Source organism: Symphalangus syndactylus, chromosome 20 (genome assembly GCF_028878055.3).
Source record: "Symphalangus syndactylus isolate Jambi chromosome 20, NHGRI_mSymSyn1-v2.1_pri, whole genome shotgun sequence".
In the NCBI taxonomy this organism is placed as follows: domain Eukaryota; kingdom Metazoa; phylum Chordata; class Mammalia; order Primates; family Hylobatidae; genus Symphalangus; species Symphalangus syndactylus.
In genome coordinates, this window is record NC_072442.2 from 42,482,190 (window position 1) to 42,503,796 (window position 21,607).

Sequence of the window (21,607 nt, forward strand, 5' to 3'; positions counted from 1 at the left end):
GTAATCCCAACACTTTGGGAGGCCTAGGCAGGGGGATTGCTTGAGTCCAAGAGTTCGAGACCAGCCTGGGCAACATGGCAAAAGTTCGTCTACAAAAAAATTAGCCAAGTGTGTGCTAATTTTTTGTACAAAAATTGGGTATTTATTGTGGTGTGCATCTGTAGTCCCAGCTACTCAGGAGGTTGAGGTGGGAGGATCCCTTGAGTCTGGGAGGCAGAGGATGCAGTGAGCTGTGATCACACCACTGCACTCCAGCCTGGGTGACAGAGTGAGACCCTGTCTCCAAAAAAAAAAAAAATTGCCTGTAATCTCAGCACTTTGGGAGGCCGAGGCAGGCAGATTACAAGGTCAAGAGACTGAGACCATCCTGGCTAACACGGTGAATCCCCATCTCTACTAAAAATACAAAAAAAATTAGACGGGCGTGGTGGCGGATGCCTGGAGTCCCAGCTACTCGGGAGGCTGAGGCGGGAGAATGCCGTGGACCCGGGAGGCGGAGCTTGTAGTGAGCCGAGATCGCACCACTGCACTCCAGCCTGGGTGACAGAGCAAGACTCCGTCTCAAAATTAAAAAAAGAAAAAGAAATTAACCCTATTCAATTCAAACCTAAGTCAAATTGTGTCACTTGGCTGGTTGTAGTGGCTCACATCTATAATCCTAGCACTTTGGGAGGCAAAGGCAAGAGGATCACTTGAGGCCAGGAGTTTGAGATCAGCTTGGGCAACACAGTGAGACACTATCTCACAACAAAATTTTTTTTTTAATTAGCCAGGCGTGGTGGTGCGCACCCGTGGTCCCCAATACTTGGGAGGCTGAGGAGGGAGGATCACTTGAGCCCACAAGATGGAGGCTGCAATGAGCTATGATGGTACCGCTGCACTCCAGCCTGGGTGACAAAGCAAGGCATTGTCTCAAAAAAAAAAAAAATAATAAATATGTGGTTCCTCTGCTTAAACACCTCTTGTGCCTGCTATCTCACAGTAATAGCCAAGTCCTCCTGTAGTGTCTCGCTGCCACTCTCTCAGCCCCAGCCCCTTACCACTGCAGGGCATTGGAATTTGCCCTTCCCTCTCCAAGAGTCACCATGGCGCTGCCCCCTCATTCCAGGTCTTTGCTCAAATGTCAGTTTTCTTTTCTTTCTTCTTGTTTTTTTTGATACAGGGTCTCACTCTGTCACCCAGGCTGGAGTGCAGTGGCAAGATCATGGCTCACTGCAGCCTCAACCTCCCAGGTTCAGGTGATCTTCCCACCTCAGCCTCCCAAGTACCTGGGACTACAGGTGTGTACCACCAAGACTGGCTAATTTTTCTATTTTTTTTTGTAGAGGCGGGGTCTCGCCATGTTGCCCAGGCTGGTCTTGAACTCCTGAGCTCAAGGGATCCTCCTGATTCAGCCTCCCAAAGTACGTGAGCCACCTGTGCCCAGCCTTGATCAAGTTTGATCAAGCATTTTCTGATCTCCCTGTTGAAGGCTGCCCCGGCCCCTCCCACATACATTCTCCCTTTCCCTGCTTTGTTTTCCTTCCTGGCACTTGGCACCCTCTGACATCACAGTTTGTGCCCTCCGTTCCATGAAGGCTTGCTGTCTGTCTCCGTTGCGTGAAGGCTTGCTTTTGTGGCTGTAACCCTCATCGCCAGCACAAAGCCCAGCACAGAGTGAGTGATCTTTAATAAATATCTGTTAAGTGTAGAGCTGAATGAAAATGCTTTCCTGACCACTCCAAAGTTTAGGACAGCACTGTGTGTTGGGACAGGGAATGGAAACCCAAACTGCACACCCAGGAAGGGGAGTGGAGAGCAAAAGAGCCCAAGATTGATGCTCAGGAATCCCAAAGAGGAAGGCCACACTCAGGGTAAGGGGGAGAGAAAAGGTCCTCATCTTACCGACTTCTCCCATCACCCGTAAGCCCTCCTGATAGTTGGGGCCACCTCTTCGGACAAAGATTGTGACTTCGTGCTCCTTCAGGGGGCCCTGGTAATCTCGAATTGCTCTCACGATGCCCTGGAAGCCCAAAGGGACATGTGACTAAGAACAAGGCAGCCACAAGTCAATGATTTATAACCATGATAAACAAACGTACCCGGTGTATGTGACAAGGGCTGCTCCTCAGGAAGCATGGGACTACGCATAAGCAGCCACGGCCTGGGATATGATCACTCAGAATGTTGCTGAGGTGGGAACGTGGGGTACCCGGGATTGACACCCCTTAATGTCATGGTGCTCCAGGCCTCCATCGTCAGCAAGGCCTTGCTGGTCTCTCTTTTGCCCCTTCTGCAATCATTACTGCCTCTTACAACATTTTTGTTTTTGGTGGGGATATCTACGTTGGGCTCTATGCAAGGGTTCTCAGAGGTACTAAGACATAGTCAATGTCCTACAAAAGCTTCTTAAGTGATGTGCGGGAACAGTTCTTTTTTTTGAGACAAATTCTCGCTCTGTCACCCGGGCTGGGGTGTAGTGGTGCGAGCTCGGCTCACTGCAACCTCTGCCTCCCGGGTTCAAGCGATTCTCCTGTCTCATCCTCCCAAGTAGCTGGGACTACAGATGCCTGCCACCACACCCGGCTAATTTTTTTATTTTTAGTAGAGATGAGGTTTTACCATATTGGTTAGGCTAATCTCAAACTCCTGACCTCAGGTGATCCACTCACCTCGGCCTCGCAAAGTGCTGGGATTACAAGCGTGAGCCACTGCGCCCAGCGCGGTGTAAGAACAGTTCTTACAATGGATATCCACTTTGGAAAAATCAGAGGGTGGAAAGGTGTGTCCTAGTTCTGTTTCTCAAGACAGAGGCTGGATTTTGAGCCTGGAGTCTGACTTCTGTCACCCAAGGCATTTTACACAAGGCTCCATGTACAGTACCTGCTCCAAACCAAGTGCCCTAACCAAGAGTCAGTACAGGGCTGCTCAGAAGTTAAATAAAAGCTGCTGAGGCTCCCCTGTCCCAGATTTGTCTGTTAAATCAGGTCCAGTTATGGACACCCTGTTTTGGGCAGGACTGATGGGGTCTGGTCCCACATTTTATTTATTTTTTGAGACAGGGTCTCATTGTCACCCAGGCTGAAGCACAGTGGCATGATCACGGCTCACTGCAGCCTTGACCTCCTGGGCTCAAGCAATCCTCCTAGCTCAACCCACTAATTTTTTTTGAATTTTAGTAGAGGTGAGATCTCATTATGTTGCCCAGCCTTGTCTTGAACTTCTGAGCTCAAGTGATCTACCTGCCTCAGCCTCTCAAAGTGCTAGAATTATAGTTATGAGCCACAACGCCCAGCCCCTCACTTCTTGAGATCTCAGACTTTCAAGTTTGACACTTATCTAGTCATTATTCTCAAAACTCACATGGATCCACCAGATGTGGCACATACTCTTTTGAATACACTCACTGAGCATCTGACAGTATGGAATATTAATAAATGGCCTCCTTGGGTGGCTATCTTGAAAGTGATGACTCTTGAGACACGTTAGCTCTGTCTTCCTTGTTGACAGCAGTCATATGTGCTTTAAAGCATGTGCACACACAGCCCTGACCGGTGAACAGGCACCCAGGTTGAGAAGACCCTGGTAGGATGAGAGGAGCCCCGGATCATCAAAGCACTTTCTTCATTCTGATCTTTTGGAAAAAGAGCTCATGACTGAGAGATGTAAGACCAGGATGGCCGGGCACAGTGGCTCAAGTCTGTAATCCCAGCACTTTGGGAGGCCGAGGCGGGCAGATCATGAGGTCAGGAGGTCGAGACCATCCTGGCTAACACAGTGAAACCCTGTCTCTACTAAAAATACAAAAAAGATTAGCCGGGTGTGGTGGCGGGCGCCTGTAGTCCCTGCTACTTGGAGGGCTGAGGCAGGAGAATGGCATGAATCCGGGAGGCGGAGGTTGCAGTGAGCCGAGATTGCGTCACTGCACTCCAGCCTGGGCAACAGAGCGAGACTCCGTCTCAAAAAAACAAAAAAAACAAAAAAAACCCAAGGAGATGCAGAGAACCCAGAGTCTCACAAGAGTGTTGAAAGTAAGGAGGATCAGTTGGGCATGGTGGTTCACACCTGTAATACCAGCACTTTGGGAGGCTAAGGTGGGTGGATCACCTGAGGTCAGTTCGAGACTAGCCTAGCCAACATGGTGAAACCCCCGCTCCACTAAAAATACAAAAATTAGCTGGGCATGGTGGTGGGTGTCTGTAATCCCAGGTACTCAGGAGGCTGAGGCAGGAGAATCACTTGAACCCAGGAGGCAGAGGTTGTAGTGAGCTGAGATCGTGCCATTGCACTCCAGCCTCGACAACAAGAGTGAAACTCCATGGAAGGAAGAAAGGAAGGGAGGGAGGGAGGAAGGGAGGGGAGGAAGAAAGGAAAGGGAGGGGGGAAGGAAAGGGAGGGAGGAAGGAAAGGGAAGAAGGAAGGGAAGGGAAGGGAAAGGAAGGGAAAAGAAGGAAAGAAAGGAAAGAAAGAAAGGATCGATTGAGCCAGTGCTCCAAGCACTGGTCCTGAGAAGGAAGAAAGCAGAAATTCGCCTCCTATGCTTCAGGTGGGAGAGTTATGGTTCAGCATGGCAGCTGCTTGCCCAGAGACACACAGCGCAGATGGGCAGCTCCTGTCCCAATGTCTTCTCCACCCCTTTAAGAGACCCTGGGGCAAGAGCTCCCTACCTGACCTGGGAACTCATGGTAACTTGGCTCTGGCTCAAACTCTGCTTTCAAGGCCCCTTCCCTGCTTTCCCCAAACCACTTTCCCCAGAAACTGCACCACTGCTGCAGCTGTTACCTTGAATGTGGCAGCCACGTTGGTGAAGTTTGCGATGCTGCCTCCAATGATGAGGATCTTGCCTGGATTTGGAGTAAGAGAAAAATCAAAAACAGTTACATAGGTAGACTTGAGCATCTTCCCAGCAATCCAACTGAGGAAGTTCTTGTTCCCCTGAATGAGGGTCCCCCATCTGCCAGGAGGTACTGGGGAGTGAGCAGGACAGTCTCTCCAGACATTCCACTCTATCAGCTCAACTCTCCATTACCTATGCCACCAGACAGGGGTCAGAACAAACCCACAGGAGCACTACCTAACTCCTAACCGACATCCAAAAATCCAGGTTGGTTTCTAGATATCTCTGGAGGGAATCTCTCTCTCTCTCTGGCTCAAGGGAAGAAGAACTGGTATGCAGAGCCCCAAAACACAGGTGGTAAAGGGGCACTGAGCCTCACAGAGGCCAGGTAATATAAGAGGGTAACTGAGTTTATTGCAATCAGAGTTTATCGCAATCGGATAAACTGAGTTTACTGCAATTGTAGCAGGAGCATGCCACAGCCACCTCCTCCCCTGCACTTGTTTGAAGGGCTTTATGACACATCGCCTCTTGCCCTCTCAGTCCCCTCCCACTGATAGATGTGGTCCCTGCCCTCTGTGCAGTCAGAGAAACCGAGAGCCAAAGTTCAATGATTAGCCTCAAGCTGCAAAGGACCACACACAGCCTTGGTGACTCCTCGGATAAAGCTGTCCCACTGCAGCCTGCTGGGCTGTCCTGGGGAAGGGGGGACAGGTGTGTGTGTGTGCACATATCTCACCATCTGGGTGCTTCTCTCGGGTCATGAGGGAGAGGATAGTCTTGGCATAGTCATAGGTCTGCTGCTCGCTGGGGGCGCCTGAGTACTCCCCATAGTTTGCCAGCTCGTTGACACCCCCTAGATCACAGATGGTATCGCTGCCAAGGAGACACGGAAGTCAGTGATGGCTCTCACACTTGGGGCAGGGGGTGGCAGCCTGGTGCCTGGGAGAACACACGGATCCCTCAAAACACTGGAGTTAGTCTGTGGAACCGGCTCTTGGACCTCCAGCCCCCAACTCCCATGCAAGTCTGGCCTGCAGGTTAATGGTGCTACATCAGACTCTTCTGGGTGGCACTCTGCCAGCCCTAGGGCACTAGGGAGCCCTGGACAATGGCAGGTAAAATGAACAATGAGCACCTCCCTAACACAAAGACAAGAAAAATCACACACTGCAGGAATCCGTGACGGGCTGCCCAAGAGAAGGTGTGCTGCAGCCAGAGGAAATAGTGCCAGTCACACACAGAAGGGAATGACAGATTGCACATCTAGAAATGAGCAGGTGTCTACCATGCTTAAAGTGAAAAAACTGCTAATTATTGTAAAGGGTGTAGAATATGATCCTAATATTCTATAAAGCAAAGAGTATAAATATTTATATATGCTTGACAGGACATACAGTAACTTGCTAACTGGGGTGACCTGGTCAGAGAGAGGATGGGGAAATGTCCAGGCAGCTTTCACTTTCTAGCTCATTTTCTGTATTTGCTGTACCTTTGTATGGAGTACATAATTTTCAGAATTAAAACTTATAAAACAGCTTCATTTTGACACAAACAAGAAGGTTATAGAAGACACTGTGTGCAGGACATGCCCTCGCCAATGTCCCTTGAAGCCCTCTGGGATGCCACTGGTTTCCTCTGCCCCAAATTCCCACATCAAAGTGGCAGGACCCCACCCACCCATGCCACACACATGTAGATGCTGGGTAGACTGGGCTGGCATCCCTTCAGCAACCCCCTTCAGTCACCTGTACACGACAGAGGCGCCACCCCCGGCCACCATGGTCCAGATCCTTCCTTTGGGGTTTAGCAAGGTCAGCTTCAGGCTTGCCCCACTTTTGGCATCTAGGTCTGCAATGTAGGCTTCCTGGGGACCAGACAGCAACAGGTAGGCCCTTGGGGTGCCCCCTTTACCAGGTCCCAGATCCTAGGACCTCTCCCCGCTTTCCCTGGAGGCACATGAAGAGGTTACTAATCACCTTAGTGGGGTGGGAAGAAGGGGCTATGCAGGGCCCCACATGCCTTGAAGACACTTGATGGTGTCTCCAAGTACCAAAACCATCCATAGTCACAGTCACTGCCTGGGGACAAACTTCCCATCTCCCTTCTCTGACGTCAAGTCCTTGGCCCTCTGCCTAAGTCCTGAGCCACACCATGTCCCTCTGCTCAACCATGCCCTCACCCCAGCATCTGCCTGCCCGGCCCATCATACGTCCCCCCCACCCCAGGCCTCCCCAGGCCAGACCGTCTCCCAGCCCAGCCTCTTCCCTGGGCCTGGGGTACTTCCCAGAAAGCCCAACTCTGCTGCGAGGACTTCTCAGAGGACAGAGTAGGAAAGAGCAATTAAAATTCTCAGTGAGACGCCAAGAGAATGACCTTCCATCAGGATTAGGGCGAGCCACTTGGAATCATGGAGAGGCAACAAATCAAGTGAAGAGTCGAGGGAGGCTGATTGAGAGAGAAATCTAAAAGGATTTCTGGCTGGGATTCAGAGGCTTGGCTCACTCCCACCCCCACCCCATTGGGGTTTTAAGAAAATTAAATGCTTCTCGGTCTTCCTTTCCCTGCCAAATAAACAGCTCATGAAGGGGGGCCAAATGCACATCAGAGATGAGTCACCTCCCGACCGCCCTACCCCCAGTCCCTATCTCCTCTCTAAACCAGCCTTACCTCTGGATATGCCTCCCGCCCAAAAGGGGGAGGGAACTCGATGTCACCCCACTTCACTTTGCAGATGTAGTCGGCAGTGGCGTCCACCTTGGCAGCCAAGTCAAGGACATAGACTCCATCTTTGGTCACTACTTCAAGGGGAGCAGAGGCAATCATCAGACACCGGCTCTGGGTAGAGACAACCACCAACCTCCAACCCCTCCACAAACACCGCTCCCACGGTGGCCCACTCAGGCCTCAGAACTCTCTAAGCTCAATAAGAAACCAGAGAGGCCCTCATGGAGACAGAGCTTTTCCCCATTAAAGGCAAAACAAATTCTACAAGGCCATTCCCCTCTCCCTGACCTATAGGTAATGGGACATGGAGGTCTATATTAGTTGCCATGGCAATTTTCAAACATCTTTACAAAACGCTACACTCCCTGCTTTGAGTATCTAACCATGCGCAAACCCATGGTCCGGCCACTTTTAAAAAGTGTTTAAAGGTACATGTTGCTGACAGAAGACCCCCCATCGGTATGCACATCTATGTCTCCCAGGGTCTCGCTAGGGGGAAGCCTCAGTGTCAGGTGGAGCAGGGGCCACAGGGTGCACTGGACTGCCAGTCAGCAGGATTTGTTTATACCACTTCACTGGACACCCATCTTCCTCCTCCCCCAGGACCAATTAGCTGATTGAGTTAGCACAAGGCCATCTGGTCCATTAGAGGGGCTGCATCCTCAGCTGGAATGATTTGATTTCTCGCCTTCCTAGACTTTGCCCTGAGAAGTCCTGGCCAGAGCCATCCCACGCCACTCTCCCTCAACACCACCTGCGTCCTTCACAGCCCCAGAGACAGACCAAGCTCTTCCCAGCATCAAGGGTTAATGATTGACCAACTCCCACAGAGGGAGGCAAGTGTGAGGCCTCTGAGTGCACCAGGAGGAATGAAGGGCCAAACGGTGAGAGCAGTGCAGAGGCTGCCCACCTCCTGCTGTCAGACAGCCTGACCTGGCGGGAGGAGCAGAAGCACACAGTCAGATCAAAACCAGGACTTCTGGCCAGGCGTGGTGGCTCACGCCTGTAATCTCAGCACTTTGGGAGGCCGAGGCGGACAGATTACCTGAGGTCAGGAGTTGGAGACCAGCCCGGTCAACATGGTGAAACCCCTGTCTCTACTAAAAATACAAAAATTAGCCCGGCGTGGTGGCGGGCACCTGTAATCCCAGCTACTCGGAAGGCTGAGGCAGAAAAATTGCTTGAGCCCAGGAGGCGGAGGTTGCAGTGAGCCGAGATTGTGCCACTGTACTCCAGCCTAGGTGACAAGGCAAGACTGTCTCTAAGACCAAAGAGAGAGGTTGGAGTTGACTAAGAGAAGAACTACAGTTTTCTGAGAGCTCAGAAACAGGAACTGGCACTAAATGTGCATGGGGACCCCTCTGCTTGTGCACATCTGTCTTGTGTTACCCTCTGGCAAGCGGGAGTCTGGTTCTCTGAATGCCAAGGCCAGGGCTGTCATAAGCAGTGGGACCCTTGCCCCCTCCCAGCCAAGCACACCCAGTTACCAAGGGGATTGATCTCAAGGTAGGTGAAGTACAGGTCCTCGTAGAAATTGAAGAGGCCGGAGATAAAACTGGCCAGAATTCTAGAGGTGGGAGGGAGAGAGGGACAGTTCATCCATCAAGGAGCAGCTCGGCAGCACCCCAGGCGCCCCGCAGCAATCTCTCACTGCCACCAACAGCTCCATTTCCCGAAACGCACCCCGCCAGCCCTTCCATCTCCTCTGCAACCCCTGCTCCCTGGACATCGCTCTTCAGCCACTGAGGCGGAAAGGAGCTGTCAGGCGAGAAGCTGGAGGCAGAGGCGTCAGACAGACAGGGGCAAGGAGGTGAGGGACGCTGGCGGCATATTTCAGTCTGGTTCCGAGCCAGTCCCCGCCCTGCACCTAGCTGTCTTCCTCAGGACAGGGCCATGTCTACCACCTGGCTCCCAGAGAGGAGACCGCTCCACTCTCCCTGGTCTGTGCCCAGAGCCTGTCAGCCTTCTCATCCCAACTGCCACCTCCCTACCATCCCTCTCACTCAACTCTTTCTTGTCTTCAGGGGCGTGGACCAAAAGATGTTTTTTGATGTCTTCAGGATTTAGTTTCTCATCCACGCCAACAAGTAGCTTCTGGGCCTTGGCATCCACATCACCCACGTCCACACCCCCCTCGTGGTGGAACAGGACGTAGTCCCCTTCTCGGGTGGCATAGATGCAGACATAGAACTCCTCCGCCTTGCAGGTGAAGAGACAGGACAGTGGGATTGGGGTTGAGGGTCGAAGCTGGTGAGGGGCACTGAACTGGGGAAGATGGGGGGGTCTACCATGTACTGGGAGAGGAAACCAATCCCCACGGTCTTATTTTCTAAAACCCAGTAAAAACCATATATCCAGAGACTTGTCCACCATCATTTCCCCGAGGACAAGAGGAAGAAGCCTCTACCCCACTGGCTGGCGGTCCAGACTGAATCAGTGTGACCGACCCCAGCTGAGGGGTGGGGCCTGCCTGCAGGTCGTTCTCATCCCTGCAGTGGGAAGTCCCCTTTGTTACCAGTCCTAACTCCTCTCTGCTGCAGACCAAGCCCTTTCCTTCCCCTCTGGACTCCCGAGTCCGCAGCACCCTCAGATCCTCAGTGCAGCTTCAGGGACCCCGGTCCCTCTGACTGTCCTCATCAGCTTGACTTCTTTCATCATGTTACGGTGGACAAACCCAAGGTTCCAGGAGGGAGAAGACCCAGCCTGGAGCCGCCTCACACATACCTGACTGTGGGGGACGAAGGGCTCGATCAGAAAGTTCTTGAGGAAGCCTGTGGCCTTGCCAACCTACAGAAAAATTGAGGGAGATGAAACTCAGAGGGACAGCACATCTTGCCCCCAGGGCAGAAGGAGGGACTACACAGGGGTGGTGCCCAAGCACTCCCACCACCACACCCAGCAAAGAGAGATTTTTCCAGAAAAAATGGGGTCACAGATCCCTAGCTCAGTAAGTCCTCATGAGACGCCCTTTCACCCCTTGCTCTGGTGCGGGCTGTGCCTGAACAGGCACCGACCTTGCCCACTCTTGGCATCCTCTGGAGGGTGACACAGGACCTGTGCAAGTGAAAGGGCTCCAACAAGTCACGGCTGTGGCAGAGCTTGACAGGGAGGGGAAACTGGGTAGGAGGGAGGTAACCATTCTGCTTCATGGGCCTTGAGGAAGGCACAGTGACTCAGCCTCAGGACATGGGTCCAGGCGTGGGGAATGGGTGGAGAAGTGGGGAGCCAGGGCTTAATCAGGGAAACTTCTCCACACAGACTCTCCTGGCTGAGGACCACAGGCCTGCAGAGCTAATCAGTTTGAGTGATTCCCTGGAGGCGGCTGTGGCGAGACAGCCCTCATCCTAGTAAGTCCTAAACCCCCCACCCGGCCTGTGCGTCACTGCTGAGTCAGGGACCAGACAGCAATCCATCAGAGGTAATGAGCCACTCCTGCTGGCCCAACGCTGCCGCCAGCTCAGATGTCTGATGTCCCCCACCTTCCCCTCCCAGAGGCCAGCAGAAGGAAGCAGGACGTGCTCCCTGGGGACATGCTCAGCATCCCTCCCTCCAATCCCACCATCTTCTCTCCAAAGGCCTGGGAACTCAAGGGACAGGTTGCTTCATGCCTGGGTCCATGTGCAACTTCAAGGATCCCTCTTTACCAACGAGAGCCAGAAACTGGGAAATTAACATTTAAGGGCTACTCTGAGGAAGACCAATAAGGGAGGAAGACATCTCCATCACCACCTTCATTACTATTCCCGAGGTAGCCAAGGAAGAGAACAGCTCATCCCTGGTACAGTTTCACCCCAGACAAGCACCACGCCCTTCAGACCCACATGCTCTACAGAGCCAGGTGTGGATGGCACATTCTTCCCAGGCTAGGCCAAGCCTCAGCTCCACTCCCTCCCTTAGTCCTCCAGCTCCCTTGGGGAGTGAGAAGAAACACAATTTTATTTCCAGCATCTCTGAGCCTTCCTAAACCATGTTTCACTTTAACTCTCTCATCTACATGGTTGAAATTCATCACCAAGCTAGGAGAAGTTAATAATTGAATTTGGGCTTGGTGGCACACATCTGTGGTCCCAGCTACATGGGCGGCTGAGGCAGGAGGATTACCCGAGGCCAGGAGTTTGAGACCAGCCTGGGTAACATTCGAGACCCTATCTCTACAAAAAATTTTTAAAAAGCAGCCTGGCATGGTGGCATGTACCCATAGTCCCGGATACTCAGGAAGCTGAGATGGGAGGATAACTTGAACCTGGGAAGTGGAGGCTATAGTGAGACATGAACATGCCACTGCACTACAGCCTTGAGTGACAGTGTGAGACCCTGTCTTAAAAAAAATAAAGTAGGCCGGGCACAGAGGCTCATGCCTGTAATCCCAGCACTTTGGGAGGCCGAGGCAGGCAGATTACCTGAGGTCAGGAGTTCGAGACCAGCCTGGCCAACATGGAGAAAATTCGTCTCTACTAAAAGTACAAAATTAGCCAAGTATGGTGGTGCATGCCTGTTAATATCAGCTACTCAGAAGGCAGAGGCTAGAAAATCACTTGAACCCGGGAGGCGGAGGCTGCAATGAGCCGAGATCCAGCCATTGCACTCCAGCTGGGGCAACAAGAGTGAAACTCCATCTCAAAAAAAAAAAAAAATCAAAAAAATTAGCCAGGTGTGGTAGCATTGTAGCCCCAGCTAATCAGGAGGCTGAGGTGGGAGGAATGCTTGAGCCCAAGACATCGAGGCTGCAGTCTAGCCTGGGCAACAGAGCGAGACCTGTCTCAAAAATAAATAAATAAAAATTTAAAAAAGAACTGAATTTACCCTTCAACGTTATTAACTATCACATCCTAGGTTCTTGACCCAGTACGTCCTCCTGCCTAAATGACTATGCATCTCCCTTTTTCATATTTTTAACCCACCCCTTAGGTACACATGCTATCACAAGCTACCATAACCCTTCCTTTTTGGAAACTGGAAAGAAAGGAGTTTCTAGAATGGGGCTGGGAGTGGTGGCTCACGCCTGTTAATCCCAGCACTTTGGGAGGCCTGAGGTCGGGAGTTTGAGACCAGCCTGACCAGCATGGAGAAACCTCGTCTCTACTAAAAATACAAAATCAGCCAGGCATAGTGGTACATGCCTGTAATCCCAGCTAGTCGGGAGGCTGAGGCAGGAGAATCTCTTGAACCTGGGTGGCAGAGGTTGTGGTGAGCTGAGATCACGCCACTGCACTCCAGCTTGGGGAACAAGAGTGAAACTCCGCCTCAAAAAAAAAAAAAAAAAAAAAAAATCAGACCAGGCCAGGCACGGTGGCTCACACCTGTAATCCCAGCATTTTGGGAGGTTGAGGCAGGCAGATCACAAGGTCAGGAGTTTGAGACCAGCCTAGCCAATATGGTGAAACCCCATCTCTACTAAAATTACAAAAATTAGCCTGCCATGGTGGGAAGTGTCTGTAGTCCCAGCTACTCAGGAGGCTGGGGCAGGAAAATCACTTGAACTGGGAGGCCGAGGTTGCAGTGAGCCAAGATCATGCCACACTCCAGCCTGGGCTACAGAGCAAGACCCTGTCTCAAAAAAAAAAAAAAAAAAAAAAAAAAAAAAAAAGATTCAGACCATTTCCACCTGGCTCTTGAATTATATTGAGGTTACCTCTGCAGCACATCTTGCCCAAACCAATAAAACAAAGAAGTCTGGATGATGAGGGAGCTGGGAATGGGCACCAAGACTGAGCCTACTGCTGGCAGCCACCTGAGTGGGTCAGCGACACAGGACCCCTGCCTTCCCTGAGCTACAATGAGACTGGCTGTGGGGGTGATCCACAGAGCTGCTAACCTGGAGGTGACCATATTTGCTTCTGTTACCACACAAGTTCACCCTGACCCCATGCCCACTCACTGTGGCTTCCTGTCCCAGCCGTGGCTTCAGCCAGGACTTGACCCCATCCAGAGTGAGGTTGACCCCAACGAGACCAAGTTTTCCACGACGTTTGATCAGCTGGTCTGGCTTGACTACCAAGTTCTGGAATGAAAGCGGTTTGTATTTAGAGTGAGGAAGAATTAGATAAACATTAGTATTTTGGGGATCCAAATAGAGGACAGCAGGGACTGACTTCCCATTCACTCTGCTCCAAAGCCAGCCCCATCCATCCTTCAGAGTCAACTCCTGGATGCTTCCCCCACCTACCCTAGGCAATATCTTGCTTTTGACAACCAGGTATCTAGAGGCATTTGTGCCCAGATGGAGCCTGGCACAGAGGAGGCGCTCAGCAAATACCTGCTGAGTGAATAAGTGATTCCCTACCCTCCCTATGTGATACATTAGCTTCTTCATTCAACAGTAAGCCCCTCAGAATATGGACCAGAACCCATGTTCCAAAGAGGAAAACAGAGAGACAGAGCCTTGAGGCAGCAAGGAACCTCAGAGGTCATCTGGTCAACCCCATCCCTGTGCTTGAACCCTGTCTACAACAGGCCCAACAAGCAGCCCCTAACCACTGCTCATACATCTCCAGGGCCAGGAAACTCTCTCCATCCCTTTGTGGTTGAGCTGCCTTCTAGTGGGAAGAAACACCACCACTAGTCCTAGGCTTGCTCTCTGAGCCCTGACAAGGAAATCTAAGAGCTTTCTAACAACGGTCCTGCAGAGATCTCAAGAACGGAGCCTCTATTCCAGGCTGATCCTCCAGGGTCAGGGCCATTCTTCACAAAGTACAATGTCACACTTCCTAATTGCCTTGATACACTCCTGATATACTCCACTTAGGGGAGGAGAGGGAATATCCCTACTTTTTACTGAGCATCTACCATGTGCCAGGCACCAAGCATGCTAAATGTTTCTTGCTAATCCTTACAGCTCAAAGTATTATCCCATTGGAGAGATGGGGAATCTAAAACTCAAAAGAGGTGAAATGGCTTGCCCCAGGCCACATGGTTAATAAACACAGCTGTGATTTGGACACCATTTTATCCAGTTTCAAGCCCATGGCAGGGTATACCATGCTGGGGTACCTCAACATGCAGGGCTCAGCATGAACACAAACCCTGCTCAGCCCACGGCATGCTTCCCACAGCTGCTGCTGGCAGCCTCCAACCCTGTGACTCTATCGGCATCACCAACAAACCAACGGCTTTCTCTTCCTCAGACCCCAGGCCTGGAAGAACAGCCCCGAGTGGAGGCAGGGCTCACCTGGCTGAGCAGCCAGGGGTGGTCCTGCAGCAAGCGGGCCCAGTCTGTGTCAGGAGTGACCCGAGCATACTTGAACCGATTCTGGATGGCTGAGGTGGTGCAGATGAACTTGTAAAGGAGTTCTTTGCCCGTCTGCTCTGAAATTGCCTTGGCCGACATGGCTGCAGAGAGACCTGCTCTACCTGTCTGGGAGAGAGGAGCTGGTCAGAAGGGGGCAGGCGTGTGGAGGCACTATCTTCCCCAGCAGGGCAGACCCGCTCCCAGTTGCCCCCAGACAATAAAACCAGATCTCAGCTTTTCTCAAGAGGAAGGAAAAAATGCTGTCCCAGAGGGAAGGATGGAAGAGAGATACCAAGCAGCACTTTTGCCAACAGAGGAAGAAGATCCAGAGATAATGGGTGAGGGAGGATAGAGAAAAACAAAGGTGCCATTTGCCCTGGGACTCTTGCCTCACCCTGCCCCATTCCCTCTAGGCAAACTAGCTGACCCACAACCACACTCATCCTGGAGCAAAAGGCAGCTGGCTAGGCGGCCAGGAAAACCGGTGCTTTGACCCAAATCTGAGTGCTGGTCCCATCTGAGGTGGGCAGAGACTCTGAAACACCTTTCTGTTCTCTGACCAGTGCAGAGTACGGCTGAAATTGCAAAAGGCTAGGCTTTCTCTCCCTACAGGTTTCATCTCCCCCACACCCAGATTTACCCCTACACATACCCTTACACACCACCGGGCCAATGGCCAAGCCAGCAAGTTTACTTAGCCTCAAAAAGGGTCACACCCCCAGGTCCTGGTTAGAAGGGGAGTAGGGGAGGGGGGAGGATCATCGCAAAGCTCTTTTCTCCTCATTTCTCCCGGACACTAGCCTCCCAACCCTGAGTATGGAGCAGACACAGGGCAGGGAAACTGAGCTTTAGTACATTCCATCCGCCCCACTGAGTCATCCAGCTGCTAATTTAGAGCAAAACTCACTAAGCAAAACAGATGCCTCTCTGGGGACCACCCTGTAGTGGTCACTTCTAACTGGGGCAGACTGAGAGGAGAAGGAGGAAGAGGCAGAAACCATCCTTCATCACATGTATAAGAAAACTCATCCTGGAGTTCGGGGCTACAGTGAGCTGTGATTGCACTGCTGCACTGTAGCCTGGGTGTCAGAGCAAGACCTTGTGTCTAAAAAAAGACAAAAAGAAACTCATCTCATATGAGCTCTGGGAGCTACACTGAGATTTATAACTCCGTTTCTTAGATGAGGAATAAAATCTCAGAGGCGTTAGGATAACTTGCCCAAGAAGCCCACCTAATAATAAGCAAGGTTGTGACCCAAGACTCGAACCCAAACCCTCTTACACCTAGGTCCCCAGAAAAATCCACACTAGCCCGAGAAAAGACCATTTTTCCAAAAGCCAGGCCCGTGTGTCCTTTTCACTTCAAAGAGTCTATGATAAGAATTTCATCATCTCCCCTCCCCACCACTCTGTCCTGATACACCCATTCTCCTGTGGGTAACTCCGAGTGAGCTGGGGAGGGGAATGGGGGGAGATGGGCATGGGAATTCAGGCCAAGAGCTTGGCCGGATCAGGAAAAGTCACTCCTGTCTCTCCTGCCAAGGCCCAGAAGCAAAGCTGTTGAATTTGCTGTGGGAGAAAAAAGTCAAGTACAAATAAAGGAGGGCAGAGTGAAGGAGCCGGCTTGTTTACATGTGGTGGAAGCTGGGTCTCCATTCCCAGTTCAGAGAAGGCCAACATTCCAGGGGCTATGTTGTGCCCCCTCCCAGTCGGCCAGGCTGGTGGGGCTTCAGGTTCTCATCCTGGCTTAGCTGCCTCTGTTGGCCTCCCAGCTAGTATCCAGCATGGCACAATGGGTGTATTCAGCCTGTTGTCTGCCTAAAGTGGGGTAGCTGGGAAGGGGCTCAGAGATGTTCCCTTTTCTGGCCTTCCCCTGGAATGACTTGAGATTCCTTCTCAGTATGAGTTTCCAGAGACGTCCCAACCAGCCCCACTGCCCCACGGTCCTCCACCCGCCACCCGCCACCCGCCACCCACTGCTCCATTTCCCAATCTTTTTGACTCAGACCAGAAAAACCGGTCCTGAAATTGAATGGATACACCCCCTACCCCTCTTCCAAAGAGAGTGCAGCCCAGGGCAGATCAAGGCACACTCAGAGAGGAGGGGGCAGTGGCTGACCATCCTCAGCAATTCAGACTCCTTCCATAACTCCAGGGGAAAGGAAGTCCCTGGGCTATGCCTCTCTAGGAGAAAGAAGTCTGAGACTTCCAGTAAAACAGTCCCCTGAACCTGGCACCTCCAAAACAGACACAAGACCCAACTTTGGAAAGGACAAGGGAAAGAAAACGGACCCCTGCAGCTGAGAAATCACAGTTTTCTTGAGACCCAGATCAAATTTCAGGTCCAAGAGCCCACCTCCATAGGGTCTTTGGAAGAGGGATAGGAGAGAAGACACAATGGGATGATACAGGATAGAAAACAAGATTTGCCAGTTTACCAAAACAAGAGATTTGCCACTAGAGCATTTTGGTTTAGAGAGGGGAGGTTGAGACAAGGAATGTATACAACATAATAAAAAAAAAGGTCTCTGCAAATTCACCAATACAGAGAAGGCAAATGGCTCACAAACCCAGGGAGTGGAGTCAGTAGAGATAAATCGCAACTTTAATGGTTCACTGAGGTCTTCTTTTTTTTTTTTTCTTTTTTTTTTTTTTTTTTTGAGAAGGACTCTTGCTCTGTCGCCCAGGCTGGAGTGATCTTGGCTCACTGCAGCCTCAGCCTCCCAGGTTCAAGTGATTCTCCTGCCTCTGCCTCCTGAGTAGCTGGGATTACAGACGCATGCCACCACGCCCATCTAATTTTTTTGTATTTTTAGTAGAGACGGGTTTCATCATGTTGGTCAGGCTGGTCTCGAACTCCTGACCTCGTGATCCACCCGCCTCAGCCTCCCAAAGTGCTGGGATTACAGGCATGAGCCACTGCGCCCGGCCTTCAGTGAGGTCTTAAAGTCTCTCTAAGGCAGTGGCTCTTAACCTCTTTGAGGTCTCAGACTCTTCTGAGACTGAAGAAAATCCCAGAAAAAGGTACACAAATCCAATTGTGCATATTGTTTCAAGGTGCTCACCTGTGACAATGATCCGATGGCCCACAGACTGACCACCAGTTAAGAACATTTGCGGCCGGGCGCGGCGTCTCGCGCCTGTAATCCCAGCACTTCGGGAGGCCAAGGAGGGCGAATCACAAGGTCAGGAGTTTGAGACCAGCCTGGCCAATATGATGAAACCCTGTTTCTACTAAAAATACAAAAATTAGCCTGGCGTGGTGGTGCACACCTGTAGTCCCAGCTACTAGGGAGGCTGAGGCAGGAGAATTGCTTGAACCCAGGAGGCGGAGGTTGCAGTGAGCCGAGATCCACCACTGCACTCCAGCCTGGCGACAGAGCAAGACTCTGTCTCAAAAAAAAAAAAAAAGAAAGAAAATATTTGCTCTAGTGGAATCAGCAAATACCTACAAATACCTATCTGGGTTTGGGATCTCTCCCTGCAACGTCTTAGTCTGCCTCCTCAGTAGCTGAATGTGCTGTCAAACAAGTGACAGATGATTGGGCTGAGCTTGGACTCCAGGAACTGTTACTTGGTAACAGCTAAATGTGTAAACCATTTGGGGGAAATCATGCCAAGGAACCTGAAAACACACACATACACACATTCTCTAAGGGAGGGGCCTTATGAGCTGAATGGAGTCTTTTCTGCAGACGGGTGAGTGACCCAGGATTGAGTTCACTTTTAGCAGACACTGAGAGAAGCAGCCCACACAAGAGGCTGAATGAAAGAAGCCTGTTCCCCAGGACACACTCTGGGACACAGCCAGTGGAAGGGAATCACTGGGGATGCTACTTTGGGTGCCTCTGGGAAAGACAAAAACACTCATTTGAAGGTTAGTCTCTGCATGATTGGGATTTATGTATGTATGTATGTATGTATGTATGTATTTATTTTTTTAGAAGACAGGCAATCCCTGGAGTAAATTCTAGAGAGGCAGAATTCTGTGAGTGCCCCCTACTGCGGCAGGCATAGTGTCAGAACGGGGATGGAGCCATCAGCTGCCCAGTGTCTGAGGGCTCTTCCCACTACCGCCCCCCAAGCTGTTTAGGAAGGTTTCTAAGAGGTGAAAATCACCCATTTGGGCAACTGGGACCTACCAGCTGTCCCTCACCCCACATTTTAGTTCAGCTGAGCCAGTTGAAAACACAGAGCAAAGTTAAGGGTGGAGAGGAGTAGGCTAGCTGGCCAAACTGTGCTGTGCACTTTTCCTTATCTCTTCCAAAATCCTCTTCCCAGGAAGACCTCCAGAGACCCCGTAACGGCAGAACTCGGCGCTGCACGGTATCTGCCAAGGTTGGAGACGGCGGCAGGCGCTGGGACTGGCCCATTGCCAGGCTCGACAGGAGGGCGGCGGCAGCATCCTCCAGCCCCTTGAAGACCTTTCCCCGGCCAGACTTGGCGTCAGCTCAGGGGTGGGGTGGCACCCCGGCCATCTGTCGCTTAGGGGTTTGGACTCGACGGTACCTCCAGTGCGAGGAGGGTCCTTGCTGCGAGATTCCAGCCCTCGCGGCGAGACGAGGCAAGGCCTCGGGCACCCTGGGGCAGCCTGGCCCCGCGTGGCCCGCCCCGGAGGCGCGCATAGCTCGTTCTCTCCACTTGGGCGTGGAGCTCAATTTTGTCCCCACAAAACCAAGGGAAGGGCCTGAGCCCGGCCAGTGAGGAATCGGAGTGGGACAAGTCGCAACCGCTTTCTCTACTTCCTGTCCCGGCATCCGATGGGGGAACCCGGATGGAGCCAAAAGGCGGCCCGATGAGCCCGAGGAGCTCGATAGCTGTGCCCGGGAGGGATGAGGCGCGCCAGGAGGAGGCCCATGCAATGTGGCAGAGGCAGGAGAGGCAAGGACGGCGGCAAGCCCCATGCAAACTCCCAGGAACTGGAATGTGTGTGTCGCGCGGGGGGAGGGGAGGGGCGTCGACAAGCGGCCACCAGCCGGGACCCCGGGCGAAGGCTAACCTAAAGCTAAGACCCTCAAAACTTCCAAGCAGGTGCAGGGAGAGCGCGTGGGCACCGAGCCCGCGTCGGGGAAGGCGGTTCCGGGTTAGTGGAGGGAGGCAGGAAGCTCCTAGGGCGAGCGGGCTCCAGCCAGCGAAAACAGCCTCTCGTGCTCACCTCTGCCGAAGTCCGTGCGCGGCGCTTCCTCCACAGGCCTGACGAACCCCGCAAAATCCGGAGCGCTCCAGCAGCCGGTAGCTTCCCGGGATCCGGCTTTTGTCCCGGCCCAGCCGGGCTTCTCCCCGCCCCCATCAGCTCGCGGCGAGAACGGCCCCGCGATTGGCCACACGCGTTCCCTAGCCTGAGCGCCAGAGCTCCTCCCAATTCGCTGCCGCCTTGGCCCCGCCCCACGAGGGCGGGCCCGGGGGCCTGCTGGGATTTGTAGTCCCACTGGCCCGTCCACCGCCTCTTAGGAGCCGGCGGGGCCGGGGCGGGGCCCCGAGTGGGGAGATGGGCCGGGCTAGGCTGGGAGGAGAACGTGTGGTGCTGGGGGCTGTGGCCTGATCGCTTGAGGGGCTGGACAGATTGCCACTCGGGGAGTTGGGGAAGGGGAGGATGGGATTAGCCCAACTGGCTGCAACGCAGCTTTGGGACCTGGAGTACCTTTGCTCCCTCCCTTGGGAGAAACGGAAGTCTGCATCTGGGCCGCACCGAACCCGATTGCTTAGACAGTCTCCTTAAGCAGCAGTGGCTGGCAGGCCGCTTTCTATTAGCACGTGGCGCCTGTCCCCTCCCTGGACTCTCCCCACTGGGCCGATGGGGCAAGGCTGAGCCGAGGCTAACAGAGCATACTTCCCAGTGTGGGATAGGGCAGGGGCCGCGGTAAGCAAGTGGGGCTAGGAGGGTGCAGGCACAGCGCTGTCCGTCCCACTCACCTGCTCGCTTCAGCACGGATCAGGGCGGAGCTAGGAATTCAATGCGAGATTCCAGCGCAGGGCTGGAGCCATCCCAGACAGTCTCTTGCTCCCACCAACCCCAGGCTTAGACACTGGAATGAATGAATTGGTGTCTCCCGCTTCTCCATTACCTGAGACAGATCGAATTTTCCAAACCAAAAACTGGGACATCCAGTCTGACAGGTGCTGGTGAACTTGTGGGGCAGAATATGTGAAATCAGTCCTGGAAAGCAGGACATGTATTTACCACTCGGACATGCTGCAGCCTCCCTCCCTACCTGCACCCCAACCCTGTAGGTCCGGAGCTGCTCCCTAAGCCTAACAGCTGTCTAGCTCCAGGAAGGAGGCCAGAAGCATCCACTAACCGGCTCAGGCGAAGAGGTCAGCCCAGAATGCAGGGAAGCAGCAGGCCTGTGCCCCTGCCAAGGGGCATACTCACACTGCAACAGTGTTGCGACACTTGCAGACAAAATCTTCTCCAAGACTCCCTCCCCCGATCCTGTTGCTGCCAGGAGTAAGGTAACTGAACTTGCTACTCATGCCTGAATCACGTGTTCCCTGATGATGTCACTTTCTGGTCCCTTCCCTCCCATTCATCTTTCTGAAATAGCAGTTTCTTATCACCTCTCTTCTCTTGTCCTAAAATGGGGGTGGCCAGGCGTGGTGGCGCACACCTGTAATCCCAGCACTTTGGAAGGCCAAGGTGGGGGATTACTTGAGGTCAGGAGTTCAAGACCAATAAGGCAAAACCCCATCTCTACAAAAAATACAAAAATTAGCCAGGCATGGTGGCACACGCCTATAAATCCCAGCTACTCTTGAGGTTGAGGCACGAGAATCGCTTAAACCCGGGAGGTGGAGGTTGTAGTGAGGCGAGATTGCATCACTGCACTCCAACCTGG

General features: G+C 52.6%; 1 protein-coding gene across 5 annotated transcripts in view; it reads right to left on the reverse strand.

The window, feature by feature from the left end:
• Positions 1-21,249, reverse strand: part of ACLY (ATP citrate lyase) — a 54,589-nt gene extending 33,340 nt beyond the window's left edge. The window contains exons 1-12 of one of the 5 annotated variants that reach the window (XM_055255747.2): positions 21,145-21,249; positions 19,927-20,836; positions 14,712-14,897; positions 13,422-13,544; positions 10,268-10,330; positions 9,552-9,742; positions 9,031-9,110; positions 7,487-7,617; positions 6,565-6,683; positions 5,556-5,692; positions 4,762-4,823; positions 1,885-2,002 (exon numbers count right to left, since the gene is read on the reverse strand). In XM_055255747.2, coding sequence (XP_055111722.2) covers positions 1,885-2,002; positions 4,762-4,823; positions 5,556-5,692; positions 6,565-6,683; positions 7,487-7,617; positions 9,031-9,110; positions 9,552-9,742; positions 10,268-10,330; positions 13,422-13,544; positions 14,712-14,897; positions 19,927-20,061 — 1,345 coding nt within the window. In that variant the 5' untranslated portion in view covers positions 20,062-20,836; positions 21,145-21,249. Of the gene's footprint in view, positions 1-1,884; positions 2,003-4,761; positions 4,824-5,555; positions 5,693-6,564; positions 6,684-7,486; positions 8,477-8,588; positions 8,897-9,030; positions 9,111-9,551; positions 9,743-10,267; positions 10,331-13,421; positions 13,545-14,711; positions 14,898-19,926; positions 20,837-21,144 lie in introns of those variants that run through there. The other 4 variants (XM_055255751.2, XM_055255752.2, XM_055255749.2 and 1 more) reach the window with 4 other exon arrangements.
• Positions 21,250-21,607: the final 358 nt, after the last annotated feature.